General features: G+C 48.3%; 1 protein-coding gene across 7 annotated transcripts in view; it reads left to right on the top strand.

The window, feature by feature from the left end:
- The window catches only part of MAGED1 (MAGE family member D1), a 79,786-nt gene extending 72,459 nt beyond the window's left edge, over positions 1-7,327 (top strand). For 6 of the 7 annotated variants that reach the window (XM_086388747.1, XM_086388742.1, XM_086388744.1 and 3 more), the window contains 12 exons: positions 1,211-1,284; positions 2,008-2,736; positions 3,386-4,054; positions 4,189-4,252; positions 4,469-4,548; positions 4,746-4,837; positions 5,054-5,133; positions 5,225-5,267; positions 5,544-5,606; positions 6,165-6,279; positions 6,523-6,908; positions 7,117-7,327. In XM_086388747.1, coding sequence (XP_086244873.1) covers positions 1,240-1,284; positions 2,008-2,736; positions 3,386-4,054; positions 4,189-4,252; positions 4,469-4,548; positions 4,746-4,837; positions 5,054-5,133; positions 5,225-5,267; positions 5,544-5,606; positions 6,165-6,279; positions 6,523-6,900 — 2,358 coding nt within the window. In that variant the 5' untranslated portion in view covers positions 1,211-1,239 and the 3' untranslated portion in view covers positions 6,901-6,908; positions 7,117-7,327. Of the gene's footprint in view, positions 1-514; positions 647-1,210; positions 1,285-2,007; positions 2,737-3,385; positions 4,055-4,188; positions 4,253-4,468; positions 4,549-4,745; positions 4,838-5,053; positions 5,134-5,224; positions 5,268-5,543; positions 5,607-6,164; positions 6,280-6,522; positions 6,909-7,116 lie in introns of those variants that run through there. The other variant, XM_086388743.1, reaches the window with a different exon arrangement.
- Positions 7,328-14,454: the final 7,127 nt, after the last annotated feature.

The raw sequence follows: 14,454 nt of genomic DNA, 5'->3' as shown, positions 1-14,454 counted from the left end.
ACAGATTTTTTCTATCGCCATTAATGTATCCCTCTCTGGCCATTTTCCTAGGTGCCTAAATGGATGAGATTATTTTTAGCAGGAGCTTAGCACTTGTTGCAATTAGAGACCCTACACAGAGACCTCTTTAATAGTGACCTAAATGCTCCTAGACAAGCGGGTGGTTGATGTACGCTGACTGACAGGAGGGGCCACTAGAGGGGAGGGAAAGAACAGAGACGCATTGCGGAAAAGGTAGGGGGGCCGACGCGTGGGGCAAGGGGTGGGATCTAGAGGCACAGCGCATCTGTTTGGGGGAGGGGCCGATGCATACTGTCAACCTGGTTGGTGATGGGGTGGTGTGTTGGCAAAGGGGCGGGACTGCCTCCCACTGCACATGCTCAGCATAGCCTTCAGGGCGAAGCTTTTGTTGGGGAAGCGGGCGGGACTCTTATTTGGTCGATCAGGTCTTGCGCATGCGTACAACCATCTGAGGTGGTGGGTGGTATATTAGGCGAAGAGGCGGGGTCGTCTTAGCTGCCGCGCTGGCATTTTCTCCTGGACAAGGAGAGGGTGCGGCTGCTGAGAGCCGAAAACTGCAATCCCGATCCTCTGAGTCGTGAAGAAGGGAGGCTACGAGGGGGTTGGGGTTGGGGCCTGAGGCAAGGTGAGAATTAGCCCCCAGATAGGGCATCTTGCCCCCTGGTGCGGGCCCCCTATTTTTCATCCCGATCCCTTTATCCCGGATTCTTATCCCTTTTCCACTCCCCAAGCCCCGATTCACACCCCTCACCCGATTCTCCCTTATTCAGAATCCCTGTTCGCTCTCTAAACCCCTCCCATCGTTCAAAACCTCTACAGATTTCTCGACTTCGGTCTGTACTGTTATACGATTCTCATTATTTGAAAACTCCATTCAATTTCCCAAATGCGAATCCTAATTCAATCTGCCTGGATTCAGAATTCTTATCTGAATCCCGATTTGAAGCTTCTCTTGGTAGCTTCTCAGGATTCAGAACCTCCATCTGGACATCCATTCACTTTTCCCACTCCAGTCTGGCCCGTTCCTCTCATATTCAGCACCTCATCCGCCCCCACAATCAAACCTCAAACACCACCATCTCCCCAAATTCGTTCCTTCCCGTTTGCCCTCTAGTATAACGCTCCCCAAATTCGTTCCTTCCCGTTTGCCCTCTAGTATAACACCCAACTCCTCCTCCACACCCCCCAGGCTCTGCTCTTGCCAGAGGGACAAGAATCATGTCTGAGAAAATGGACTGTGGTGCGGGCCTCCTCGGCTTCCAGGTGAGATCTCCACTCCCCACCCCACCGTTTCCCTAGCCGACAGTTCCCCCGGGGCTCCTTTGGTTGTCCAGACACTTGGATCTGATGTTGCCTTCTTGATGCCTAGATTCCGTCATTTTTCAAATTCCTATGGTTTAAGGTGTGTGTGTGGCGAGGGGGGCGGGTGTCATCCCTTTTCAGCCGTCAGTTCCCCTTCAGATAAAGGGGAGACCCTGTTAATAGTAAGGGCAATCTGCCCAGAGAATCCCGATTGAGTAAGGAACCTTCCCCCCGCCCCCCATAGTCCTGGCGCTTATGGAGCTCTCTGCTGCCCCCTCCCCCAACCTCCTGCCTCCACCTTCCCTTTCTCCCGCATTCCCCACCCCCTGAGACCCCCTTATTTTCCTCAACTCCTCAAGGCGGCACTCTTGTTCCACCTCCTCCTCCTGAGCTCCTACCCCAGGCTGCATTGCTCTGCTCTAACCTCACTCCTAGATCAGCAGCCCCCCTCCACACTTGTCCCCTCTCTTCATTTGGCCCCACTCCTTGTTTACCCACTGCCTCACTCAGCCCCTATCAGATGTTTTGTAACCCCTTCATGCCACTCAGGCCTCTAGATGTCTTACTCACCCTTCTCTTTTTGCATCAACCAGCCTCACCTTCCCTACACATTGTGCTCCCCACCTCACCCTTCCAACCCCACTTCGGGAGCCCAGAGATTTAATTTTTACCCCTTATTTGCAGGCTGAGGCCTCCGTAGAAGACAGCACCTTGCTTATGCAGACCCTGATGGAGGCCATCCAGATCTCGGAGGCCCCGCCTACCAGCCAGGCCACAGCAGCTGCCAGTGCACCGAATGCTAGTCCTCAGAGTTCACAGCCCCCAGCAGTCAGTGAGATGGCTGATACGCAGGCTTTAGCAACTGCCACTAAGCCTAAGACAGCCTTTAAGGTCCAGAATGCCACCACAAAAGGTCCAAATGCTGCCTATGATTTCTCCCAGGCATTTAATGCCAAGGAGACTCCCAACATTCTGCCTACAGCACACTTTAAGTCCCAAAATGCCTCCGCAAAGGGCCCAAATGCTGCCTATGATTTTTCCCAGGCAGCCCCTACCGGTGAGTTAACTGCCAACAAGTCAGACATGGCCTTTAAGGCCCAGAATACCACTACTAAAGTGGTCCCAAATGCGGCCTACAATTTCTCTCAGTCTCTCAATGCCAGTGAGATGGTCAACCCTCAGCCCAAGACAGCCTTCAAGGCTTGGAATGACACCACTACGGCCCCAACTGCTGATCCCCAGACCCAGAATGTTAACCCAGCCAAGATGGCCACTTCCCACACTGACATAGAGGCTGACCCAAGCCCAGGTATCTGTGAATCTGATGGTGCAGCTGCACAGACATCAACGGATGGTTCCCAGGCTCAGAATCTGGAGTCCAGGACTATAATTCGGGGCAAGAGGACCCGTAAGGTGAGATCCCTGCTACTTCTATTTTGCTTTGGGCTCTCTCCTTTCTTCTTTGAGGCGGTTCATTTGTTCTAAACAAGACAAAACTAAATATATATAACTGTATTCAGCTACATTGTAGGGGATGATAAGGTAAATATGATGATTCTTGTTAATCCACAGACTAATGGGGAGATGAGACATGGACCCGTAATATATACAGTCTTTGTGTAATTCATTTTACATTTTAAAAGTAGCCATGTGTTAGATCTTGGCCTAGGCACATTCACGCAGGTTATCTCACTCACTAAATCTTCGAGGTACCTCATAGCAGCTAGGGATCATAGTTTCAGTTTTACAGAGAAGGAAAATAAGTCCCAGAGAGGTGAAGTGACTTGAGTGATTTGTCCAGGGTGGTACAAGCAGAGCCAGTGATGGACATAGGAAGAGGAGAAGCCTCAGGCCCCACCCTTGGGTTGCTCCTGGCCTGGTTCAGAGATGAAACTCCTGCCTGGAAGACAGTGAAAGACAAGCCCAGGACTCAGGGTGACCATTGGCTAGTAGGTCAGGCTGTCACTACAGGTGAGGGTTTTAGGGGGCCTTCCTGAAATAGATATGGTGAGGACATAGAAACACTTGGTAACCCTGACCTTCCTTTTCTTTGATAATGCAGATTAATAACTTGAACGTGGAAGAGAGTAGCAGTGGGGATCAGAGGCGGGCCCCACTGGCTCCAGGGACCTGGAGGTCTGCACCAGTTCCAGTTACCACTCAGAGCCCACCTGGCGCACCCCCCAATGTGCTCTGGCAGACCCCATTGGCCTGGCAGAATCCATCAGGCTGGCAAAATCAGCCAACCAGGCAGACCCCACCAGCACGTCAGAGCCCCCCAACTAGGCAGACCCCACCAGCCTGGCAAAACCCAGTTGCTTGGCAGAACCCAGTGATCTGGCCAAACCCAGTGATCTGGCAGAACCCCGTGATCTGGCCAAACCCCATTGTCTGGCCTGGTCCGGTTGTCTGGCCAAACCCACTGGCCTGGCAGAATCCACCTGGGTGGCAGACCCCACCTGGATGGCAGACTCCACCAGGCTGGCAAGGTCCTCCAGATTGGCAAGGCCCTCCTGATTGGCCACTACCCCCTGACTGGCCACTGCCACCCGACTGGCCGCTCCCCGCTGACTGGCCGCTCCCACCTGACTGGATCCCCACTGATTGGCCAGTTCCACCAGACTGGCAAAACCTGCGCCCCTCACCGAACCTGCGCCCCTCTCCTAATTCGCGTGCCTCACAGAACCTGGGTGCCTCACAGCCCCGAGATGTGGCCCTTCTTCAGGAAAGAGTAAGAACTGTAACTCCCCAGTTGCTTCTCCCCACCCACCCTCACTTCTTTTCTTTGTTGTATTTCTATCTATAATTCAATCAAGTGTTCTGTCAATATCTTATAACTTGAATGATTTCCTTTTTCCCTCTCAGGCTAATAAGCTAGTCAAGTACCTGATGCTTAAAGATTACACAAAGGTGCCCATCAAGCGCTCAGGTAGGCATTCAGTACCCTCTCCCAGAGATCTGCCCTTCCCCTCACCCCATTCTCTGTGGATATCTCTGTGCTTATATGTCCCCTCCCCTTCAATCCCCTCCTTCCATGGTTGAGTCTTCCTTTTTCACTTACTGTGCTCCCCTGGGCAGGGCTGGCAAAGATGTCACAGCTCTGTGGCCCCTGCTCAGCTCAGATGCTTCCTCCTCTCACCTACAGAAATGCTAAGGGATATCATCCGTGAATACACTGATGTGTATCCAGAAATCATTGAACGTGCATGCTTTGTCCTGGAGAAGGTGAGAAGGCAACCCTGAAGGACAGAATGATGGGGAAAGGTTTGCGAGGAGGGGCTTTGATAGATATTATGAGAAAGTCTTGGTTTAAAAGATTCATGGGATTCCTATTGGGAGTTTGATGCAGATCACAGGGAGTGAATGTGGGTATGCTTATGCTAGATTCTGTAATTTCATAGTCCGTTTTCTTGCCCCTGTAGAAATTTGGAATTCAACTGAAAGAAATTGACAAGGAAGAACACCTGTATATTCTCATCAGCACCCCTGAGTCCCTGGCTGGCATACTGGGAACGTAAGATGGGAAATTCTCAGTGGTGGTTTTTTTTTCCTGGGAGTTTCAAGTAGATCAGGGTTCAGGATTCAGGGTCACATAGCAGGTCATGGGCAGAGTTGGGATAGAGTTGTCTCCTGGCTGAGGAATACTAGGAAAGCTGGATGGGTAAACGGCCTGGGGTGCCTGTGTAAATGGCTGCTGAAAATATATATATATATTTTTTTACTTCTTTAGGACCAAAGACACACCAAAACTGGGTCTCCTTTTAGTGATTCTGGGTGTCATCTTCATGAATGGCAACCGTGCCAGTGAAGGTGAGTGGCCGGGCCAGCAGCTGGGGGTTGGCTACCGCCTGATTTCCATGTTCATTTTCCATCCCTTGTCTCCCCTTGCCTCCCATTGCAGCTGTCCTCTGGGAGGCACTACGCAAGATGGGACTGCGTCCTGGGTATGATTGGGCTCTCTCATCTCTTGCCTGTTATATGATTCTTTGGCAACAGAGGATGGTTCCAGGATTGCATCAACCTGGTAGTCTAAGGGAATTGGTTTGGGGAGGTACAGAGCCCAAAGATGTGACCTGGGTGGATGGGGAAATAGTCCTGGTCTCTTCCTCTTCTCTTATCTCTGACTTCTGTGCTGGAAAACTCTTTTCTTTCCTTTGGGCAATGTCACAGTCTCTAATTATGGATCTCTTCTTTTTTTTTTTTTTTTTTTTTGCTTTCAGGGTAAGACATCCCCTCCTTGGAGATCTGAGGAAGCTTCTCACTTACGAATTTGTAAAACAAAAGTAAGTGATGCCTAAGCGGCTTTGTCTTGTCCTCATGAATTCTGTGTGCTGGTCAGCCTCAGAAAGCCCTTCCCATGCTGCTCATTTCTTATATTAACTGTACCTATGCATATGCACACATATATACTCAGGAGTATTTACTGAGTATATTCCTTGTGGCTAAATTTTCCTGCAGTATAGCTGTCTTGCAAGTGGAGCTTGTCCACCACGCCTACAGTAGATATTCCCAAGGCTGGGTTAGCAGAGGCTTTTCAATGGGCCTATCTGTGGTTCAGTAACAAGATTGTAAGAACCTGGAGTCAGAACTGTGGCAGAGGGGGTGAAAAAGTGTTGTCCTTTCTATGACTCTATATAAGTCATCCTCTAGTCCTAGATGACTGGTGTAGAAACACAGGAATTTGAAGGCTTGATTATTAGATGGTAAATAATCTGTGTTTTGGAATGAGACTGGAGGGAGTTGCTACCTGAAATCTGAGGTGTCAGAATCTCGGATTATTATGCATTGATGAACTCTGATTTTGGCTGGGTAGAAACAAAGGCCTTTCTCCTCTTTCTAAGGTACCTAGACTACAGACGAGTACCCAACAGCAACCCTCCTGAGTATGAGTTCCTCTGGGGCCTCCGATCCTACCATGAGACTAGCAAGATGAAAGTGCTACGATTCATTGCAGAGGTAATAGAGGAACAGCTCTAGACTTGATAGGTTAAGGGATGAAGTATGACTGGCTGGGAAAAGTCCAGAGCAGGAATGAGATCTTTCTTAGGTATTGCACATGGTAGGCTCCACATTATTGGTGGTATTTGTTGTTGTTACTATGTAAACAGTAGCACAAAGTAGGGTGCTAAGTATATAGTGGGTGCTTCATAAATATTAACTAATACTATCACGGGCTTTATTTTCTACTCCTCATCTCAGGTTCAGAAGAGAGACCCTCGTGACTGGACTGCACAGTTCATGGAGGCCGCAGATGAGGCCTTGGATGCTTTGGATGCTGCTGCAGCCGAGGCTGAGGCACGGGCTGAGGCGAGAACCCGCATGGGGATTGGAGATGAGGCCGTATCTGGGCCCTGGAGCTGGGATGACATTGAGTTTGAGCTGCTGACGTGGGATGAGGAAGGAGATTTTGGAGATCCCTGGTCCAGAATCCCATTTACCTTCTGGGCCAGATACCACCAGAATGCTCGCTCCAGATTTCCTCAGACCTTTGCCGGCCCCATTATTGGCCCTGGTGGTACAGCCAGTGCCAACTTTGCTGCCAACTTTGGTGCCATCGGTTTCTTCTGGGTTGAGTGAGATTTTGGGTAGGTATATCACTTTGGATTGGGCACTTAGGGTCACTGGGAGTTATAGAGTCCATGGGAATGTATTTATGTGCTCTAGCTGGGAGTTCTAGGAAACCCATGGTGATGAGATGAAGGAAGTATGGGGAAGCAGTATTTGTTATTTATATTCCTTACTACTTGGTATATGCATTGATTTTTAATTTTTTTTTCTTTTTTATGTTCACAGATATTGCTAATACGTTGCAACTGTCTTTCCCCTGAGTGAGGATGAAGCCTCAGAATCCTTCTAAACGCAGCTATCTAGAGAGCCACATCCTGTTGACTGAAAGTGGCATGCAGGAAAAATTTATTTGCTGTTCCTTGTCTATTGCTTACCCCCTCCCTTGTGTGCTGTCAAGTTTTGGTATCAGAAATAAACGTTGAAACTGCAAAGTAAATTAGATGTGTTCCCTGTTTTTTCTGGGTTTAATGAAAAATCACCATGTTTGTATGGGAGAAATGGGGCCTCAGTACTAGCCTGAAGGGCAGATCCGTTTTCTAGCTAATGGATAGGGAAACAAAAGAGTGATTGATGAACATGAATGTTAAAGAGGTCTAAAAATAGGTATGGTATTAAATATCACTTAAGTGAATCATGTGATAGATATGCTGCTAGATGTTTTGGAGTGACATTGAAAGATGAAATGAGAGAGGGTGTAGGTGGTCAGACAGTTGCATTTAAGAAGACAGAGGAGGTAGAACTCCAGGTAATAATAATAAAGTTCAGAGAGTGGGTAGTTGAAGGGAATGGAATATAGCTGTTCCTGGAGATAATGTTCTGGGGACTCAAGGGTGTTGGTTATATTATCCATGTGGAAAGTGAAATAACTCTTTGATGGGGGCAAGAATAGGAGCAGAGAACATGATGAACCAGGTGCCAAAGATTCCTGTGTGAGCAGAAAAGTCTCATACCTAATCACATTGCCTGTAAAGGAGTGGGCCCACTGATCCCCCCCACCTCCATCCCCGCTGCTATCTCTGGAAATGCTGCCCAGGAATCTGCCTCTAGAAAGCGTTTGCAATTCCCTACCCCCACAGGAACAGGATCTCATCACAGAGACAACATCTTACGCATAGTGAAGGAGGCCTCACAATGGCTTCTCCCCTCCTCCAGGGAGAAAACGGAAATTATTGCTTATGTGTGCATGCTAAGTCACTTCAGTTGTGTCTGACTCTGACCCTACAGACTGTTGTCTGCCAGGCTCCTTTGTCCAAGGAATTCTTCAGGGAAGAATACTGGAGTGGGTTGTCATGCTCTCCTCCAGGGGGTCTTCCCAACCAGGGATTCAACCCTGGTCTCTTATCTCCTGCATTGGCTGGTGGGTTCTTTACCACTAGAACAACCTGGAAAGCCCCCTTTATTGCTTAGGGAACAAAAATTCAGAAAGTAAGACAAAGTTCCATGCAGAGCCAGTCAGCCTTTTGGCTGTTGTATGGGAATGGCTTGAACTGCTGGAGTCTTGCTGGAAGCAGAGTTCTCTTGCTGAGGATCAAGTTAGGCTGAGGTCATAACTTCCTCAAAGGCTTAGTGGAACCCACGCATGTGGGCAAGGTCAGATGTAGGAGCTCTTGGGACTGAAGAAAGCAAGAGCCAAGAGTTTAGCTTCCTGGGAAGGGCTCGGCAGTGGGCAAGGACAGTGTCCAAGGCTTCTTTCAGGTTCCTGGGTAATATCCATCCTCTGAGAGGAAGAACCCAGTGTTAGTTGGAAGGAGCCAGTAGTCTGGAGCCCCCACCCCTCCCTGCCTTTTGTCCTCACTGCCAGGCTTCCCTCAGCCAGGCCTGGGTCCTGACCACTTTCTTAGGCAAGCTTGGGGGAACTGTTGAATCCTGCCCCAGTCCCCTTTTACCAAGGCCACAGAAGCAGAGCCCAGAACCAAGGACACCTCCAACGCTAAATGAACCCCTTTGTAACGTTGCCAAAAGCCCCTGATCATCATTAACAAGCTTCCTGACTCCAACTTAGCCAAAGATGCCCACTCCAGTAAACACCTATAGCACCCCAACCAGTTACCTAATGCCAACCTTAAAGCAGGATTTTTTCTTTGACTTGAGGCTATAAAAATCGGCTATTAACTCATGAAAACTGTTGACTCTCTTTGGCTTGTCAGGAGTTGTCAGCCTGCTGCACTTGCAGTGCCCACTTTATCTCTGATCTTTGTTCTTGATAAACTTACTCCTATCTGTGGTACTCTGTATTTGGAAATTCTTTTCCAACTCATGGTTGGACTGGCCCAACATTTGGTGGACTGTACAGGGACTACTCTCAGGGAGCTCTACCCCACTCTCCTTTTCTCTCTTATTTTTTTCTCAAACCCTCTGTGAACAGGCGAGTGGCCGTGGAAGCAATTGAGGAACTCTGGTCAGGGTTACTCTCTGGCATGTTCCAAAGGCTCCACTGCCCACGCCCCAGTATCTGCCACCCAAGTGGATGCTGCTGCTGCTGCTAAGTCGTTTCAGTCATGTCCGACTCTCTGCGACCCCATAGACTGCAGCCCACCAGGCTCTGCCGTCCCTGGGATTCTCCAGGCAAGAACACTGGAATGGGTTGCCATTGCCTTCTCCAGTGCATGAAAGTGAAAAGTGAAAGTGAAGTCGCTCAGTCCTGTCTGACTCTTGGCGACCCCATGGACTGCAGCCTACCAGGCTCCTGCGTCCATGGTATTTTCCAGGCGAGAGTACTGGAGTGGGTTGCCATTGCCTTCTCTGCAAGTGGATGAGGGCTCTCGTTTTCTCTTTCTCCTCCTCCATTAAGCTGAGGACCAGGCCAATTAAAATTGTGTGGGTATGGGTCAGGCACTTAAAACCATTAGGGCACCTGCTGCTTGAAGACTCACATGACAGGATAAGGGGAATCACAGAACAGACCAGGCTATCAGAGCATCTGCCCCCAGCAAGACCACTTTGTGCGCTGTCTCAGGCACATATTGCTTCAAGCAAAACAGCCCACTCCCCAGGTCGCTGCCTTCCCAGCAGGGCTACAAGGCAGATTCCTCAGCCTGTCCTCTCTGCTACTTTCACTTTTCCTCCCTCTGTCCAGATTAATTTACAGGAGCCTAAAAGCAGCCTCTGAGTCATCCCAAAGAGTGCCGTCCACATTTCAGGGAATCGTCAAAAAGCATTCACAGTTGGTTCCAGGAAACTCTTTTCTGTTGTCACTGACCTTAGCCACCAGGTGTATTTTCGCAGTGTGTGCCTAGGCTTGGGCCTAACTGCATGGTTTTGTGCCACTCTGTCAAACACTCGGGTCACCTCTCACTGTCAGATGCGGTTGTTGGGACAGTTGTGCATTTGTGCCATTAGCCACATGTGGTGCCTTGTCACACGTGGAGGATTCACTGGGAAAGTTGGGATGGTTTTTGTGGCTAGTGAGCTCTCAATACTCGCATTCTAAGAATGGATTCATGGTACATGAATGGTACATCTTGAGAACCTCCCTTAGACTCACCTCTAGGCTGTATTCTCAGTAACTGGAAAAATTTGACCCTGGAAATCTTGAAAAAGCTCACATTCTTTTGCAACAAAACTTGGATCTGGTATAAATTGGGGAACCAAGAGGAATGGCCTCTTAATGGCACATTAAATTATAACACAATCCTCAACTTGATTTCTTTTGCCATTCCTTGTGCTAAAACCTTAATGGCACTTAGTCAGAATCTGTACTTGAGGGACTCATGCCACATATGTCTTTCTGTTGCCACCCCATCTCCTCAACTCCCTCTGTCTCTCCCTTTCCATCAGATCTCCTAACCCAGAACTTTTTCCTATAATCAAAAGCCTGGGGAAAACTCTTCTAACATTCTACAGAATCCCCTTCTAACTCCTATCTCCTGGGGCAGTAGAGGGTGGGGGGAGGAGAAGAAAACAGGAAAAGAACCTTCCCCTACTGCAAGTTCCCTTACTCCTTCAGATTCTTATCAAACTAAGACCCCTACCTCCCCAGATAAACAATTCTGGCTGGGAAAACAGTCTGCCTCTGTCATCAGAGTCAATCTGAACATGCTTTGGTTTAAAATTTTTAGCTATGAGACCATGACCACAGAAAAGAAAAGGACAATATAGCCAGAATATTGTTAGACTCTGGAGAAAACTGGTTAAAATGAATTTTTTTTGAAACTGCAAAACTGGTTCTTTTCACATGTGCAATTAGAAAAAGCTGGCTTGTTAAAATACTTTTTTGGAGCTCTGATCCTAATATAACAGAAACACCCCTGGGTAAAAGCCTGAAGTTAACTCTTACCATGTCCTTTAAAAAGCCTCTTGATGAAAGTGAAAGTGGAGAGTGAAAAAGTTGGCTTAAAGCTCAACATTCAGAAAACGAAGATCATGGCATCCTGTCCCATCACTTCATGGCAAATAGATGGGGAAACAGTGTCAGACTTTATTTTTCTGGGCTCCAAAATCACCACAGATGGTGACTGCAGCCATGAAATTAAAAGACGCTTACTCCTTAGAAGGAAAGTTATGACCAACCTAGATAGCATATTCAAAAGCAGAGACATTACTTTGCCAACAAAGGTCCATCTAGTCAAGGTTATGGTTTTTCCTGTGGTCATGTATGGATGCGAGAGTTGGACTGTGAAGAAGGCTGAGCGCCGAAGAATTGATGCTTTTGAACTGTGGTGTTGGAGAAGACTCTTGAAGAGTCCCTTGGACTGCAAGGAGATCCAACCAGTCCATTCTGAAGGAGATCAGCCCTGGGATTTCTTTGGAAGGAATGATGCTAAAGCTGAAACTCCAGTACTTTGGCCACCTCATGCAAAGAGTTGACTCATTGGAAAAGACTCTGATGCTGGGAGGGATTGGGGGCAAGAGGAGAAGGGGACGACAGAGGATGAGAGGGCTAGATGGCATCACTGACTAGATGGACATGAGTCTGAGTGAACTCCGGGAGTTGGTGATGGACAGGGAGGCCTGGTGTGCTGCAGTTCATGGGGTCGCAAAGAGTCATCGATGACTGAATGAGTGAACTGAACTGAACAGGGAATGGAATTACACTTTATTAAGTGAAATGGCAGTAAATGTGATTTTACAGGTGGTTGTTCTCTGTATGGGCAAATAAGTGATGAATCAGTTCACTTCAGTTCAGTTGCTCAGTCATGTCTGACTCTTCGCGACCCCAAGAATCACAGCACGCCAGGCCTCCCTGTCCATCACCATCTCCTGGAGTTCACTCAAAGATCAGAGATCATTCTTCATATTTGAGAATGCACCCAAGCACTGCTTTTAGGACTCTTTTGTTCACTATGAGGGATACTCTAAAGGATTCTTGCCCACAGTAGTAAATGTAATCAAGATGGCAGAGTAGTAGGATGTGTGCTCATCTTCTCCTGTTTGAACTCCAAAATTAAAACTCACTGCTGTACAACCCAGAGAAGGAAATGGCAACGCACTCCAGTACTCTTGCCTGGAAACTCCCATGGATGCAGGAGCCTGGTAGGCTGCAGTCCTTGGGGTCGCCAAGGGTCGAACATGACTGAGTGACTTCACTTTCACTTTTCACTTTCATGCATTGGAGAAGGAAATGGAAACCCACTCCAGTGTTCTTGCCTGGAGAATCCCAGGGACGGGGGAACCTGGTGGGCTGCCGTCTATGAGGTCGGACACGACTGAAGCGACTTTGCAGCAGCAGCAGCAGCAGCTGTACAACCATCAATAGGAGAATGTTGTGTTCCACCAAAAAACAATACCCCACGTCTAAGGGCAAAGGAGAACCCCCAGAAAGATGGTTGGAGGGGCAAAATCACATTTAGAATCAAGACCCATACCCGCCAGAGACGTTTGAGGGCTCAAACAAAACCTTGTGTGTACCAGGACCCAGAGACCCCACAGAGACTGAGCCAGACCTGCGTTTGAGTGTTTGAGTGTCTCTTGTGGAGGTATGGGTCATCAGTGGCCTGCTGCAGGGGCAGGGACTCTCTGTGCAGCAGACCTGTATCACACAGCTTGTTCCATATGCCCTCTTGGAGGAGGTCACCATTAAATCCACCATAGAGCCCCTGAGCAGATGGCTCACAAACTGTAGGACAATTATACCAAATAAATTCTCACACAGTTAAGAAAGTTCTAGGACCCACAGCAGATTTCCCAACCTGGGGATCTGGCAAAGGGACTGAGAACCCCCAGGTAATTTGACTTTGGAGGCCAGTGGGATTTGATTACAGAACTTACACAGGACTGTGGAAACAGACTCTTGGAGGACACAAACAAAACCTTGTGGACACTGGGACCCAGCAGAAAGGAGCAGTGACCCCACAAAAGACTGACCCAGACTTGCCAATGAGTGTCCAGGAGTCTCCGGTGGAGGTGTGGGTTGGCTGTGGCCTGCTTCAGGGTCAGGGGCACTGAGTGTGTCAGTGCGTGCATGGGACTTTTTGAAGGAGGTTGCCATTATCTTCATTACCTCCACCATAGTTTGGTCTCAGGTCAAGCAACAGCCCTGCCCATCAATGGAAAATTGGATTAAAGATTTGCTGAGCATGGCCCTGCCCATCAAAACAAGACCCAGTTCCCCCCACATCAGGAAGCTTCCATAAGCCCCTTATCCTTACCTGTCAGAGGGCAGACAGAATGAAATCCACAATCACAGAAAACTAATCAAACTGATCACATGGACCACAGTTCAGTTTAGTTACTCAGTCATGTCCGACTCTTTGCAACCCCATGAATCGCAGCATGCCAGGCCTCCCTGTCCATCACCAACTCCCGGAGTTCACTCAGACTCACGTCCATCGAGTCAGTGATGCCATCCAGCCATCTCATCCTCTGTCGTCCCCTTCTCCTCCTGCCCCCAATTCCTCCCAGCATCAGAGTCTTTCCCAATGAGTCAACTCTTCACACGCGGTGGCCAAAGTACTGAAGTTGCAGCTTTAGCATCATTCCTTCCAAAGAACAGCCAGGGCCGATCTCCTTCAGAATGGACTGGTTGGATCTCCTTGCAGTCCAAGGGACTCTCAAGAGTCTTCTCCAACACCACAGTTCAAAAGCATCAATTCTTCAGCACTCAGCTTTCTTCACAGTCCAACTCTCACATTCATACATGACCACTGGAAAAACCATAGCCTTGACTAGACGGACCTTTGTTGGCAAAGTAATGTCTCTGCTTTTGAATATGCTATCTAGGTTGGTCATAACTTTCCTTCCAAGGAGTATGCGTCTTTTAATTTCATGGCTGCAGTCACCATCTGCAGTGATTTTGGAGCCCCCCAAAATAAAGTCTGACACTGTTTCCACTGTTTCCTCATCTATTTCCCATGAAGTGATGGGACCAGATGCCATGATCTTCATTTTCTGAAAGTTGAGCTTTAAGCCAACTTTTTCACTCTCCTCTTTCACTTTCATCAAGAGGATCACAGCCTTGTTTAACTCAATGAAACTATGAGCCATGCCATGTAGAGCCACCCAAGACAGACAGGTAATGGTGGAGAGTTATAACAAAACGTTGTCCACTGGAGAAAGCAATGGCAAACCATTTCAGTATTCTTGCCTTGAGAACCCCATGAATAGTATGAAAAGGCAAAAAGATAT

This window comes from Bos grunniens, chromosome X, assembly GCF_055505025.1.
Source record: "Bos grunniens cultivar Pamir isolate PY7600 chromosome X, Bosgru_T2T1.0, whole genome shotgun sequence".
NCBI lineage: Eukaryota > Metazoa > Chordata > Mammalia > Artiodactyla > Bovidae > Bos > Bos grunniens.
This window is presented reverse-complemented; position numbering and strand designations above follow the sequence as displayed.